Source organism: Pongo pygmaeus, chromosome 14 (genome assembly GCF_028885625.2).
Source record: "Pongo pygmaeus isolate AG05252 chromosome 14, NHGRI_mPonPyg2-v2.0_pri, whole genome shotgun sequence".
In the NCBI taxonomy this organism is placed as follows: domain Eukaryota; kingdom Metazoa; phylum Chordata; class Mammalia; order Primates; family Hominidae; genus Pongo; species Pongo pygmaeus.
The window spans coordinates 83,109,965-83,126,420 of NC_072387.2; the positions used below are offsets into that span (position 1 = coordinate 83,109,965).

A 16,456-nucleotide genomic window follows, 5' to 3' on the forward strand; every position below is an offset into this window, starting at 1 on the left:
TTGTATTTTTTAGTAGAGATGGGGTTTCAATGTATTTGACCAGGCTGGTCTCGAACTCCTGACCTTGTGATCCACCCGCCTTGGCCTCCCAAAGTGCTGGGATTACAGGTGTGAGCCACCATGCCCGGCCTCCTTCCACACTTTTACAGCCCTTTCTCCAACGAGCTGCCAGACTAAGCCTGAAACATACAACTCCATCACTTCACTCTCCTGCTCAAAGTCGTCCACGGCTCCTGTCACACCCAGACTGTGGACTACATGTTTCTGCTCCCACCGACCTCTCTGAGCTGAGGTTGTTTCACGCTTCCCCTCATTCACTTTTTGTTCCTTGAATGTCCACGTTTGTTCCCATCTGAAGGCTTTTGTGCGAGCTGTTTCTAGCACCTGGAATAATGTGCCCAGACCCTCACCCAGATGGCTCCTTCCTGTCATTCAGCTCCCAGATGCCAAGTCACCTCCTTTCAAGAGGCATTTTCTGGCCAAACCCCTTGGATTGCTTTCTAGTCATCTCCAATCATATCCTCATTACATTTTCATCAGGGCACTTATCACTACCAGATGCTAGCCAGTTGTCACTCTTGCTCCACTACACGGTATGAAGTGGGGGCCGCGTTTGTCTTGTTAAATACTGTGCCCCTAGGGCACAGAAAGTGGCTGGATCATTGCAAGCACAATAATTTTACTGAAGAGGGAACAGATGAAAGAACACAAATATTCTGGAAAAGTGATGATGCTACCAAGTGTAAAAAAAAAAAAAAAGTCTATCTCTGGCAATTTCAAAAGATGATCAGGTTTGTAAGTGACATAGAATTTAAATACTGAAGTTGAGGATTAAAATTAAATACAGGCTAGGAGAAAATAAAAATGACAAGCAAGTAAAGGCCCACATGGAAGCTAGGCAGAGAAGAGGCTCGACTAATGCATTCTAAGGAAGCAGAAGGGCGTAAGATAAACAAGGAACACTCTGATTGCGATCCTCACTTTCTAAAAGGTGTTGCTTGGATCTTCTTGTATTTTTTGGAGCCCTTTTCTCCTTGAAAGCCATCATCAATAGCATTCAATCAAGCCTCCCACTCAGGAGAGGAGAGACAGGCAGACATAGAAACTCACACACATATTCTCTTCATATTTTCTCACCTTTCTATGCCAATATGTTTTCCTTTAATGCTCCTGGAGCTACTCTTCACATAGAATACGATGTGAATAGTGCCCCCTGGGGTTGTGCAATATGGGTGTACTGAAAAGAGAGAACAGCAAGCCAAATGTGGTGGCACCAAATTTCTGGCTACCCAGGCTTCTTTATTTGGGAGAATTTTCCATTTAAAAAAATGTTCTGACAATTTTTTAAAACGTTAGGGCTACATCTAATCAATTCCTAACACTCAAAATGAAAACAGGCCCAGTTGCGTATTGTTCTGGAGACTGGTGCTGCTACATTTGTTTTTAGGTCTTGGCATAACTTAGGAGAGTCCCAGGGTCCTTTCCTCTGACTGGTGTGCCCGGGACCCTCGCCTCTCATCACGCAGGCCTCTCCTGCTGCTGGCCCTCTCCTGGGAGAAAGGAAAAGAGCATCAGCCACACAATCTGATGAGATCTGTAGTTCAGTGGCGCTTCTGAGACTATATTTGAAAAAAGATAGCCAGGACTGTGGAAAACACATTCTCTATTAGCCATGGTAATGATGAGTTCCAAATAACTGAGATTGTATTGTACAGGATGAAGACTTTCAATAAGTTATTATGACCAGTAACAAGGCTACTGCTGGCAAAAAATGCAAAAACCCACCCAGGTCACCAAAATCTCATGAGGAATATGGAGACACTACTAATGGGGAGTGAAGGGAGATGGAATAAATCTCGTCTCACCTAGAGGCAGAAACTAAGTCACTTGGCTGCATTTCAGTTTAGGATTACATTACATCAATGTCTACTCAAGAATTTTTGAGTATTCGCAGCACATTCTCAAAATTTACCAACTTTTACCTCTAGGTGGCAGCAACTTTCTTCTGTTCTTCACATGGTCGCCTTTAGCCTTTGTCTCCTACCTTTAATACAATTCCATACTTCCTTGTCTTTCACAAATAAATGCCTTATGGACTGTGTAGTTTGGGGAAGATTACTGTAAGTCACTTTCACTGTAAGAAATCAGTCCATTCTTCAGTTAAGCTACAAGGTTCTTCAAAGAGTACAATATAATTCCGATCTAAAGCGAAAAATAATAGAAAGGTATACCCTTTTCTTTCTCCATACCTATAAACTGCAGACTCTCAGAAAAGCAGCATTTCTTTTTCTTTTCAGACCTCTGAGGAAAAAAGGTAATGAGTACAGGAATGGAAAAAGAGATGGAATTGGAGAGATTTCTATTTTACAATAATATCAATTTAATCCTATGATATATCCATTTATGAGGGTGTTCCAAATACATTATAGGATGGAAGAGAAGATTTAAAGAATCACAAAAACATGGTAACATACAAGTACATATTTATGTAATGTACTGAACTGTAGTCCTACCTAAATATACCCTCCAGCTCAGAATTCTCAACTGTTAGATTTAGGAAAGGCTCAAGAGACCTGAAGGAAATTATAGCCTTGTTTACCCAACGCTGGGCATGTCAATGAATGTCCAAGGTCCTTTTACATAAAGTTGAAATTTGATTGTGGGCTAATACTTAGGGTTGATAAAGCACCTTCTCTTTTTTTTTATTTCAATGGGTTTTTGGAGAACAGGTAGTGTTTGGCTACGTAAATAAGTTCTTTAGTGGTGATTTCTGAGATTTTGGTGCACCCATCACCTGAGCAGTGTACACTGTACCCTCACCCCCCTCCCACCCTTTCCCCCAAGTCCTCAAAGTCCATTCTATGATTATGCTTTTGAGTCCTCATAGCTTAGCTGCCACTTATGAGTGAGAACATACGATGTTTGGTTTTCCATTCCTGAGTTACTTCACTTAGAATAACGGTCTCCTTTTACATTCGGATTGCTGCAAATGCTATTGTTTCATTCCTTTTTGTGGCTGAGTGGCCTTCCATACTGTATATATACACCACCTTTTCTTTATCCACTTGTTGACTGATGGGCATTTGGGCTGGTTGCATATTTTTGCAAATGCAAATTGTGAAGCACTTTCTTTCAAGGTGATGCTATGAAGAGTCTTACGTCTTGGGGATTCTTTCAAGACCTAATTTGAATAGTTTGGGTCAGATATCATTTATTTATTGATTTAAGATAAATATAAATATTATTTATCTTAAAGAGCCATAACGACTAATTTAGTATAAGTGAGAAATTTATACCAGAACCCAGCTTGTAGATCAAAGCTTTATGCATTTCATTGGCAGTTCCTCTGTTTTCTGCCTATTGTATACGTGATATCACAATAACTATGTATATTTGGTTTTAAAGGCTGCATTTCTTTAAAATATGTGATGCCAAGTAGGGTTTTAGAGAAATGAAGGTTCAAAGTGATTAAGATCAACACTCTTAGGTTTCAAGGAGAATGCTGTCTATTTTGACTGAACATCCTTCATACATTTTGGCTACTCGATAACTAAGAGTAAGACCAAAGAGAAAGGACCTAGTAACTAATGATAGAGGGCTTTCACTTTCTAAAACATAAGGCATTATTGGCCTTATGGAAAGCGTTAAAGCTTGTCATGGAAAAGCTACTACCCTTATGAGAGCTTTCAGGTAATTTAAAGGTAGGGCAAATTGATGGTTCTAATTTATACAGAGTAGTCTTTCCCATCATTTTTTGGTACTAACACTTTTCCTTTGGGAAACTACTCCCACCTCATCTCATCTTTGTAGGATTGTAACCAAGCGCTGGGCACCTAACCCAGGACCAATCATACTCTAGCTTCCTCTATTGTGATTATTGAGGAGGTGACATAGAGGAGCTAGAGCTGACCCCTCCCAGGCCTGTACCTGCTGATTCAATCTTGCTCCCTGGACCCTGGGTGCTGTCCTGGCTCCTGTGTTTCCTGAGGCCCAGCTCCTCTGCTTTTCTTTTGTCTCCATATAACCTACCTTATGTCCTGAAAAATCACCTTTTGCTTAAGGCAGCCATATTCAGTTAGTTTCCATTACTTCCAACAAAAGAACCCTATCTATACAGCATACATTATTTGGGTGATGGATACTCTAAAAGCCCTGACTTCACCTACACAATCCTACGCATGTAACAAAATTACACTTGTATCTCATAAATTTATACAAAAAAAGAACTTCATTTGATAAAAGAGACTAAACTAAATGAATATTTAGACAGAGATAACGGCCACAAGTAGACAGTGGATTTCAGCAGGGTCCTCAGCCCCCTAGCTATTAGTTAGCTGAGGGCTTATATAAAATAGCTGTGACACAACCTGTGTGATACTGAGTTGGTTTAAATCTTTTTTATAAATACGTTGCATGCTATCTATTGCTCTCTTAAAACTAATTTAAAGAAATATATTATTAGGATACTGGTCTTACCTTAGGCAAATCTTGTACTATGCCAAGAAATGTAATAAATAGCTAGTTTCAGGGAAATTACTAAGAAACTTTATGAAAATCTGGTGGTCAACTGAGAAAAATTATATTGAGGTAAGAATATGTTTGATTTTAAAATTGCTAGTTCACTGTCCATGTGTATACAGAGAACTCTGTAGCTAGAAAGATGACATTGCAAATGTGACCAGTAGATGAAAACCAGAACAAAACTGCTGGCACACGGAGCATTCCTGCAGGGAACCCCTTAAGATTTATTATCCTGAGCAGTATTTCCAGCATATGCATGAACACATTCAGATTTTTGATTGGGTTCCAATTTTAGTCATTATTCTTTCAAATGCATATTTAGAAGACAGCCATGGATTATAATTGATAGCCAATTTTTTTAGCCCAAAGATATCCACTGAAAAATACTATGAAAGATGAAGAAAGGATGTGGCTTCTTTCTATATATATGAAATAAAATCCTTCTTCATTTTAAGTTGATATGTTAATTAAACATGATTGGTACTGGTGCTATCACAGATACATATATTTTTTCATATTGAGACACAGTCTTTTTTCTGTATCAGTCATTTATGACTCCCCACATTCCCTTCTTCATGTTTCATTATGACATGACCATTGTTTTAAGTTTTAATTTTTCTTTTTTTTAGAGACAGGGGTTGGTCTTACTATGTTGCCTGGGCTGGTCTTGAACTCCTGGGCTCAAGGGATCCTCCTGCCTCAGTCTCTCAAGTCTCTGGGATTACAGGAACCGGTCTACTGCACCCAGCTATTTTAAAGTTCTACATCTAAACAACTTTAAAAGGAAGAGGTTTGGGATGGAGAATAACCCACATCATACAATTGAAACCCCTATAAGAAGCAGTAGTTTAAGCAGCTTTGCTAGAGTAAATCATGATTTCAGACTGTGTGAATTTTAAATTTCCTCTGCTGTATAAAACCACTGTAAGAACAAAAATAGACAACAATAGACTACAAACCCCAGAATTACAAAGTCGTTTCGAACTGTGAACAATATTGCCTGTTCATGCTATAATTAGTTAGTATGATGGAGGTGTTTTATTGCATGATAGCACCACACCTGGGTACAGTGCTGGGAAGATACCAGGAATCAACAAAGAGTACAATGACATGTCTTATGGGTTCACACATTAGGTTTCCAGTACAATATTAATATGGTTCTGAGCTGTGGGTTGACAAACTATTCCTGGGTTTTTAACATGAAAATGTCTCAGAAGTGGTAACCTTTATGGCCTCAGCATGACCTTACAGCCTTAATTCTCCTATAATTAGGGAAATAATTACAGAAAATTATCTACTTTAATTTTTTTTCGCTTATATCGTCTTTACTGTTACTAAAGAAATACTAGAGACAAAATCAGCTGATAACAGCAGGAATATAGAAACTACTTTTATCATGAATCTCTCTTGCTGAAATTCTGGGTGATAGAGAAGTTAAGAAAATTAGGCCACAGTTCTCTCATACGGTCACTTTGGAAGACAGAAGTCTGAAGTGTAAGTAATTGTCCCCAAGCTAAATTTGAGGAGGTAAAGTCATTAAAGAAATTAATAGGTAATACTGCATTATAGCAAAGAAAAGATGTGAATTTGGAGGGATTTAAAATGTAACATCACCCTGTAGGCACTTCTTTTTATTGTAATTCAGTACATATACAGAGAACTTGCAAGCAGGTTAACGATGACACCAACTATGGCCCATATTCCAAATCTCTTATCAAACTTTGGAGACAGCATGCTTCCAAACCAAACCTAAAGGTAACCTTCTGTGACTTATTTGCCAACACGCATGGCTTAAAAAGACCATGAAGACTTTGCATTCTGGGAACTGGAATTTCCACATATTAAAGTCCATGCATAATATAATTTTTGCTCTGTAAGTCAAGAAGCAAGGCAGTGAAATACTCTAGTAATTAAAATAAGAAAATCAATATTATCTATAAATAATGAGCATGCAAGGATCTGCAAGATAATGAGTAAACATTTTGGCAGGGAGTAAGTGCCACATACTGGTATGAGGAGCAACGTCTTCATTAAGCTTCTCCTATTTCTCCTTGCTCTCCGATCCCATCAATCTAATGGGAATTTCCCAGGCAAAAGCCTTCTGCTTAGCTTGTAATGAATTAAACATTCACATTCCTCTTGCTCTCCGCACAGGTGGACAACTGCCACGTCATGGAAAGACTACCGGATAGGCATGCAGAGGCCTGGATGAACAGGCACCGAGAGGCTTGGATTTATGCCTAGGTTTGGCATGTAGCATTTTTGACTGGGGGCCTCCATTTGTAAGGTAAGGAGGTTGAACTGCACTTGATGATGCTTGCATTTCCTTTATAGCCTTGAAGTTGGTAATTTGGAAATGCTCTGTCCCTCCTCAAAAGACTGTTCTACATTAGATTTCTGAGAGATTTCCAATATCAACAACTTCAGTGCCTTCCTCTGTTAAGGAAAAAGGTTTAAGCAAGAAATAATGTTCTCATTTTTATGACAAAACTCTGAGTTATATCCCTCAAAAAGATTCCATGAAGTCATGTCTAACATTTGCAACTGTATGAATATAAATATTTAAGTTCACTGTAGCACCATACATCCACACTAAAACATTAAAGTGTGAAAAGGCTCTTCCTGCCCTCCACAAAAATTTGTGACACAGAACTTTTTCACACCCAAATGTGAAAAATGATTCACACCCAGAATGCATCATAATTTGCATAGAGACTTCATTAACACTGGAGCCTTTTTGTGTATACAGCTACATAAAATCTTAGGCACATTAGTAATAAATAAATAATAATAGAGACTGGTAGTGGCAGCATCCAATTGGTTAGAGAAAACTACAAAATTACTTCTATTTTACTAATGACAATTCCTACATATATAGTTTTTTCAGAGAGTCTCGCTCTGTTGCCCAGGCTGGAATGAGGTGGCACAATCATACCTCACTGTAGCCTTGAATTCCTGGGCTCAAGGCTCCTGCCTCAGCCTCCTGAGTAGCTAGGACTACAGGTGCATACCATCACGGCTGGCTAATTTTAAAAAGTAAATAAAAAATAGTGAGCTGGAGTCTCACTATGTTGCCCAGCTGGTCTTAAACTCCTGGGCTCAGGCAATTCTTTAACTTTAGCCTCCCAAAGTGCTGGGTTCACAGGTGTGAGCCACCACATTTGGCCAATGATTACTATTAATAACGCTTTATTTCCTATGTTATCATATAAATAGCCCATAAAGTTTGTATTACGTGACTCCCACTACCACTGTTACGTAACAGCCCTTGATACATGTTTTAGGTACACAGCACAATCACGACCACCACCATTATCAAGCAACGACACATGCCCAAGTCCTTTAAAACCTTAAAAATGGAGCAGGATAGAGCAAGAAGTGGAGAGGAAAAAAGAAAGTGAAAATCTAAAGATGGAGCATATATAAATGTGCACGTCTTTAGAATACGAACATGGATTCTGGAAATTTCTGGAGCCTTAAGTCAACTGCAATAATTGGTTCACAGATATTTCCCACTAAACACCACCCTGTCCTATGCCAGCCTACACAGACACACCAAAATGTAGCTTAAAGATTTCTGTTATATCTTTAGGAATAAAACAGCTGAATATGACCTGGAAACAGCTGCTCTCCTGTGGGTCTGATATTAGGATATAATTGTTTCAATTAAAAAGATCTGCCAAGAAGAAAAGTCTATCTTCACATTCAACTCTCTAAATAAGAATTTTCCACATTTGCCTCAAACGCAGAAAAATAGTTTTTTTCTGGCATTACTGTATGCAAGAAAGAGTGGCAAATATTCTAAAAATGGTTTATAACGTGAAGGGTAGTAGAATATGCCACTTCAAAATTTGCCACTTCGGCATAAGAATTATTATGAGCTATAGGCAATGAAAAAGGAGGAGACACAAGAAAAAGTCTCTGCTCTTCCTCTTTCTACCAGGAAGGGCAAGGCAATTCTTAATCACTGGAGACAACTCTCCTATGTCAACCCAGAGATGGCATCAGAGGAATCTGCACAACACATCTCATTATCCCCTATTTCCCATTAGTTTCTCCCGTATATTTACCTTCCTACAATTGTACCCCCTCGAAGCTCAAAATCCTTTTCCTTTGTCTTTTTCACTTCTCTAAAAAACTGTGTTGTTGTTGTTGTTGTTGTTGTTAAGATGCTCTAAAAGTCCAAGCTTTAACCACCCCTCTGGGTTACTCATGCCCATGTATGTATGTAAATACACATGTTAATAAACTTCTGCTCATTTTTCTTTGTTAATCTGTCTTTTGTCAGTTTAATTTACAGGGCCCCAGCCAGTAAACCTAAGATGGGTAGAAGGAAAAGAGGCTTTTACTTCCCTACCACAGTCACTGGAGAAAGGAAGGCATGCTCACTTCCATTTAGGGACAAGGGTGAAGGTAAAGAGGAGCGGTCTGATGAAATAGAGAATGAAATTCACACAACCAAACCCCAAAGGCTTCATCAATCTTCAAATCAGTAAATATTCCTAGTGCATCGTGGTACTGAGGGGACAAACTTTCTGATGAACAGAGTTTATGTCTGGCCTGGCTTGCTACCTTTAATTAATTCAATACTAAATGAGTTGTACAATGATCTGGTATTTGTTATTGGGGTGCTAATATACCCGCAAGAAGTTCTTATTGCCATTCTTTAATCCCTTGGAGTTAGCAGACAGTTACAGCAAGCCTGGATCCACTCCAACATATGTCGTTGGACCTCTTAGGCCCTCGCGCTCTCGTTTCCTCCCTGGGTATGTACAATATTACCACAATTTCAATTCCAGTGGATTTTGTTTGCCTTATACAGATATTCTTTTTGTTCAGCTCCAGAGGAAATGTTCCCAGATGAATCAGGCCAGCAGATGCTGCCTCTTGCAACAATATTATGCAAAGAAAAATGCTAGTTAAAAGTTTAAACCATCTTAACTCAATAATAAACACTGGTTTGGGAACTCAACAACAGCCATAGGCTTTCCCAACCTACTGATTTTCATACCTTACCTATACATACCTTAATAGTGTTAAGTTGGAGGATTTTCTTCTTTTCCTGAACTTTAATTACTTATTTGATGAACACAATTTTATTGATTGGGGTATTTGCTAAGCTACCTTCACAAAAATCACTGTTCGTAATTCTCAAATACAGTGTTTGCAGGTTGAACCTAAGCCAGAGCCAAGCTAGTGTTGAACTTGACATCTAATCCTACAAATTACCCAGCTGATAGATGGGGGAGAGCAACTATCACTTTCCCTTCCTCTTCATTGCCAGTATGAGTCTCTCAACTTTCTGAATTTTCAGGGCCAATATTTCACAAAGAAATAATAAGTGTTTATCACTTTACTAGAAGTACAGGCTAGGTGATTCATGGGACTTCTTCCTAGCCAGGTGATTTATTTCCATATACTAGACTCACAGTATTTACCTAAGGAAGATTCAAGGTAGTATATATACCATAGAAATCTTAGCTAGCTCATGACCAAATAACGTACACGTATTAAATCCATGTATGCTCCTACTAGAGTCAATTTGGAAATACCTCCAGGTCTTTCTATGCGTACATCAATCTATAAAGGAAACACTAGCTCAACTCTGCTTTTCTTACTAATTCTAGGTCTTTGCTCAAAAACTTTCTCCTTTGGGATGGATTTTCTGACAGCCTTGTTCCTTCCTTTATATTTCACCCCCTCCCGAGTATGAACTCTCAAATTAGTCTTAAATAAAGCTGCTAACTTCTCCTTCTAAACATTATATTATAAATATATCTCCTTAGAGCATTACCCACATTGTATATTATGTGCTTGTGTGATATCGTATATATGTCTGTGTATGTGACATTACACACACATACACACACACATCTGCCCTGCAAGACAGGTAGGCCCTTGAGGACAGAAACCATGTTTTATTTATCTTTCTAATCTAGTGCTTCTTACAGTGCCTGGGACTGTAAATAAATGTTGCTGAATAAATAAAAGTTGAATTTTCTCAAGGCTAGTAGTAAACATCACTTTTGTTTTTCGTGGATTACTTCTCTGGAGATACAAGTGGTTTACACTTACTAAACAAATAACATGCTATGAATTATGCAGGAACATCATTACTTCAATACTTCAGAGAGGAAAAGTCAAGAAAAGAAACTCTGTTATTTACTCCATGTTTTACATTTAGCCATTGAGAACCAAGTTATGGAAACTGAATCTCATACCTGACAACTCTGTACTCTACCCATTAGCTTCTGGCATGTGATAAGTCAAGAACAGACCCGATTTGTCCCTTTCCTTTCACGTAATGATCATCATATTATTACTCCCTTAGCTTTTCAGGCTGGACAGGGGATAACATGCTTTAGCAATGATAAGAGACCAGGAAGGATGCCCCGGCTCTGAGGCAAGGTGTAAGCAAATGCCTCTGTGCCCCATTTCCCCCTCTGTGAAAAAGAAAAGCACAATATTTAACAACATCGCCAAGCTATTGTGAGAATTAATTAGATTTAGTGGGGGAAGGGAGGTGAGATGATTAGGCATGATTCAAATTCAAAGTGTCATTATTTTGTGTCTAAAAATAATCTTGATTTAGGAATAAAATTAATTTGGAAGCTCAATCTTTGGTAATCATCTTCCCATACTTAAAAAAAGGCATAGTTTTAATCAAAATCTCATTCTAACTATAATTCAATGAAGTAAAAATGGAATTTCCATTCATCTTTGAAGTAATATGGCCACAGTTCATTTTTTTCTTTTTAGTTTTTCTTTTTTTTTCTGAATAACACATTATGTGTTAAAAGGTTAACTTTGTGGAATGGAGTAATATAAACAAATACAGATATTGAGCCTACTTTTTTTGTTGTTTCATATGAAATATTTGTGAAACACTTTAAATCGCTTCTCTAAAGAATCGATCATCTATGTTTTCTGGTTGAAGTAACTTTTCAGGTTGTTTCTGCAAAATTCCATCTATATTTTTGTTCAAGAACTCATCAGTTAAAGATCTTAGTTCTCCCCAAATTAAAAAAAAAAAATCCTGGATATTCAAGGCTATGGCAAGGAAAAAAAAATCACTGAGTTTATTGTAATCCCCAAAACTAATGTAACAGATTCATTAACTGTGGAAATCTTCATGAGAAGTTGAAGTTGGTATCTGAGAAATATCTGGGTCTACGTACCTTCGAAAAAAAGGAAAACATTCTTTAAAATAGGTAAGAGTTTATAATCTTGGGAACTTAGATCATATCTGTTAAAAAAAAGTTACACTCAGAGTTTTTGGTGAATGAAGAGTTTGGGCTGGAAAGGAACTCCATCAATATTTATTTCGAACTGTCCAAAGGAAACGAAGACCACATAGTCCAGTTAGCAGGAATGTACTCTGTATAGAGAAGTAAGACTAATTCTCTTAATTTTAACAAAAGCCCTATTAAAGTTTCCCGTAAGACCTACAAATACTCATATTAGACTGTATACTCACCAAGGAAACTTCTGATTATTCATTCGATTTCCCCGGACCCTTGATACTGGGGACGGATGTACCCTGTAGACAGATGAGAATAATCCAGTCACTGAAAAAGCATACTCCCAATTGCAAATTTAAAAAAAATGGCATGTTTTATAAATAATTTCTTGTAGAATTGCTTAATACAAAATCCCCAGAACTTGATCCCCTCTTAGTAAATGATGCAATTAAATTCCTATGCCTGCAAATCTGTGGTCCTTTTTTCCTTCTTAACCACTCTCAAGACAACAGGTCTGTCATAATGTTCACTCTGGAGACTCCCAGAGGCAGGATGGATGCATTCATTCAGTCCAACAAAAGTGACTGAATACCTAACTCTTGCCAGGTACAAGGGTGAGTAAAAGTTATCTAAGGTATGGTGCCTGAGTTCAGTGAGCCCTCTTTGTACCTGTTCCCATGAGGGTGGGCACAAAGAGGCGTCTAAGTGCCCCCTCCTTCATTCTACCACATTTAAAACTCTAGGAAGCAAACAACGTTATTCAAATGTGCTGTGACAGAATCTGCGGGCACAGGGAAGGAAGGAAGGGTGAACAGGTACTCCTAGGAGGAGTACATTCTGGAAGTGATGTGCTACACTGGACTTTGAAGAAAGTAAAGTCAATTCAAAATTTTAGCCAGATAAAGGAGAAGTGAAGAATATCTTGCTTTCCAAGCTTCCAGGATTGGACTCATCCACTGGAAATAGCTTAAAGCTTCCGGGAACTGCTGTTATCTTCCAATCAAAGCCTAGCTAGTAAATCTCCGCCTCTTTGTGGGTCACTAACTGGCAAAACAATATGCCCTACTTCCGGCTGCCAGCTTCCTGTTATGGTCTATCTTTAGCCAGGATTTGTGAGATCCAAGCAGTCTTAGCTTATATTACCTTCACCCTTTATGCTTCATACATTGCTCTTATTTACAAGAAAAAAAATAGGGATATAAAACTGGTCTTAAAGTCCAGTTAGAACCAAGGTTTGTAAGAAACCCAGTTCTCTGTAGTTGTTTAATAAGTGAAAATCATTCCAAAACAGATAATGCAGTTCCAGCCCCGCCTAAGGACCAACTGCAGTCTTTCCCTAAACCCAGAGCCAGACTGCACTTTGCACTCGGAAGGCTTATTTCTTCCAACATCCCTTATTAACATTCTTTTCCTCACAGCGCTTCTCAATGGCTGCTGCAGCTGAGCTGCTCAGCACAGATTTTCTGCTCGGCATGGGGGAAGGGGTGTTAATTATGCAGAAAGATGGAGAGAGGCCAGACAGCCCCTCTGGTGAACTGTCTCATTCAAGCACGGCCCACTTCCTGCTGTTTTGCAGCTACAAGGATCACCTGTTGGTCTTGGCGTCCAGCCAAACTGGGGCCTAGTGGAAATGACAGACTCAGCTAGAAATGAAAGCCAGTTCATAATCCAGTATCCTAAATTGGACAAAGAGGGGGAAAATGCAATAAAAGTAGTACATAAAAATTATACGAAAGGTAGCAAGCGTAATTTTTTCCTCTTTTATTCTTTTACTTTTTTACCTTCTGTCTGCTTGAAATACAATCCTTAAAATGGATATTTGAGCCAAAAAAGTTCTCCCCAGTTAAAGCCCCCTGACCTAAGAGGAAGTGCAGGAAATTTTCCTGAACTTTCCCTATACCCTCACTGGGGTATCAGAATTCTAACTATTTAAACAAAGTTTAATCGGTCCCAAATACTCACAGTTCTTTAATTTGTCCTCTATCCGTTACACGTTTACTTTTTATATTGTCCCCTCCTTAACCCTAGGGGTACAAAGAAACTATTTCATCATGAAAATTCCACTGGGTGAAGTTTAATGACAGAAGTATTCTCTTATTGATGCTGTTTACTGCATATATTAGTGAAGAAAAAGAGGGTCTGTTTAATCCATAATGAAAACATTCTCTAGGTATTTGTATCTTTTAGGAAAATTTCACTGATCCATAGATCAAATACTGCAAATGGAGAATTTCTATAATGGTTTAGCAGTCTCAGGAAAAGAATTCCTTAGGAAAGTCTTTGGAAAAGAAGTCCTGATTGTGTGTATATGAACAAATAATTATAAGGTTTCCTAAATTAAAAAGGTAAATGAACAAAGCTTTATTTCTGTCCTCAAAGGGAATAAGTACACTGATAACTTGGCACATACTTCGTCTGATAAAGTAGACCATAAGCCTTGCACTTCACCAACCCCCTATATTTTATTTCTTCAAAAGGATATGGCATGTTTTTTTTGAGCTCAGTCTTTAAACTGTGACACTTTTTGCCATCTTCTGCCTTCTTTCCACATATAGAAGCCAGGCAGGTAGCAACGTCAAAACCTCTGTAGGAGAAACCACCACCTAATCTGCATGTCATGCATTATTCATGACCTCCTGATTCCTGCACCTGCATCTAGGCAGGAAGCTTGCAGGGAATGTTCATTATTCTTCCCTTAGCCTCACACAGGCTCGATTACTGCTAAGCCACTTTGTTCTGTAACTAAGGGTTTCAGGCCTTAGTACTAACTGCTGGATGTGGAAAGAAAAAACACCACGCTGAAGAAAAGGGCAATCTTGGTTGTTGTGTAACATGTATTGAATGTGCTCTTCTGAGACTGACAGTCTGTCAGGTGGAAATGCTCACATTTGGTGATTACATAGAAAACAGGGAAGCTATACCATTAGGGCCATGTGTACCAATTGTTCTATTTATATACACTTACTCATCTGGAGCAGAGAGCATGTTTATAATTTTACCCAGTGCAGAGCTTAATTTAGCTTTCTTGCTAAGCATATGAGAACTTTTTAGATGACTTAATACAAAAATGGCTCTTTCTTCTTTGGGTATAAGCACCAAAGAACCTGACTCTCAAAACCTTGCATCTTAATGACTGCCATCTATAGTTAATCAAGAGAATACCATCATTCTGGTTTTCAATGTTTTCATAAACCTACCTGAATGGCACCCCCTGGTGACTGAAGGTGGGATGCAACACCTTGATCCCCAACACAAATCATCAGCCACTCATGAATTGCTGGGGAAGGATACTGGTCCCACTTTACTATCTGCACCACAGGAAAGCTGTGATAACTTAATGCAATCTTATCATCCCAAATGGAATTAGGATGAAGTGGTTAAGAGTGAAAATTGTGTGACCAGCCTGCCTGACTGAATCCCAGCTTCACTGTTTACCAACGGTGTCATCTTTGGGCAAGTTATTTAACCTCTCTGTGCCTCAGTTTCCTCATCAGGGCAAATGGAGGTAATAATGGTGCCTATTACCTAGGGCTGCGAGGTTTAAATCAGTTAACAGCTATAAAATCTTTAGAATGGTGCTCAGTACTTAGGAAGCAGTCAATACATGTTAGCTATTATCACTAGCAGTGCTGATTAGACATGAAAGGATGGGAAGTCAGAGGATAGAGCTGGACTATCCAGGTAATTCCAGGGGATTAAGATTACAAATCTGCTCTACAGAGCCTGCAGTCTTACCTACCATGCTTATACAACTTTACTAAAGGCGAGAAAGCAAACCAAGAAATAAACATGGACAGAATAATACAAACCAAAAACTATGGCTTATAAGGTATGGCTTACTCTCAGGCAGCTCATTTTTCTGCTCTTTATTAGAAGATCCATCTTCTGTGTACTAAACTGCATAGTATTTAGGTTATGACCCATTCAAGAACAAGACAGTAATCACGGCAATGCAAACTTGCACCCATTTACAGAGCCCTGACTATTTGCTTGGTATCATGCTAAATAATTAAGACATATTATCTTAATTTATCCTCATGTCATTACTGTCCACATTTTATCTTTGAGAAAATAGGCTCAGAAGATTTGGTAACTTGCTGGGGTCACGTAGGTAGTAAAGAGAAAAGTAAGGATTTAAACACAGGTATGTCTGACCTGTCTGACCTGTCTTACATCATCTGATATTTATATATATTCCCTCCACCCAGCCCAGAGGATGTAATAAGATGAATTAGCACCAGGGTCTTAAATAGAAAATTTTCCATGTATTTAAGCCCAATTGAACATTTTATAATATAAGTAGATATAAAGTGGAAGTAATGGTTTTCTTGGACTAAATATGAAGCATGTGGGTACTTACAAGAAGTACAGTCATAATAATATACTTTATCTCTGTTTATGAATGTTCCTTGTTATATTAGCATTGCTATTTAAATACATAATGTACAACACATGTAAATTTTAGAGGGCAGAAATTAATTCTAGCTATATCCATGCTTCCTCACATTCCATTTTCTCTAGAATCCAATGTAGTTGGTATCCACACCCCTCTGATGAAATCGCCCTCATCACAGCCATCAATAGTCTCCATGTTTTCAAATCTAATGGTGAATTCTCAGTCCTCAACTTCTCAGCAGCAACTGACATAAATTATCACTCCATCCTTGAACAGGTTCTTTACTCAGCAGCCAAGA

The 16,456-nt window shown here is 38.4% G+C and overlaps 1 protein-coding gene across 13 annotated transcripts in view; it reads right to left on the reverse strand.

The window, feature by feature from the left end:
- KLF12 (KLF transcription factor 12) overlaps window positions 1-16,456 on the reverse strand; it is a 458,192-nt gene that overhangs the window by 66,732 nt on the left and 375,004 nt on the right. For all 13 annotated transcript variants that reach the window (XR_010123592.1, XM_063650933.1, XM_054446219.2 and 10 more), the window contains one exon: window positions 11,999-12,061. Coding sequence is in view for 12 of the 13 variants with exons in the window: in XM_063650933.1 (XP_063507003.1) it covers window positions 11,999-12,061 (63 nt within the window). In the remaining variant the exon portion in view is untranslated. The remainder of the gene's footprint in view (window positions 1-11,998; window positions 12,062-16,456) is intronic.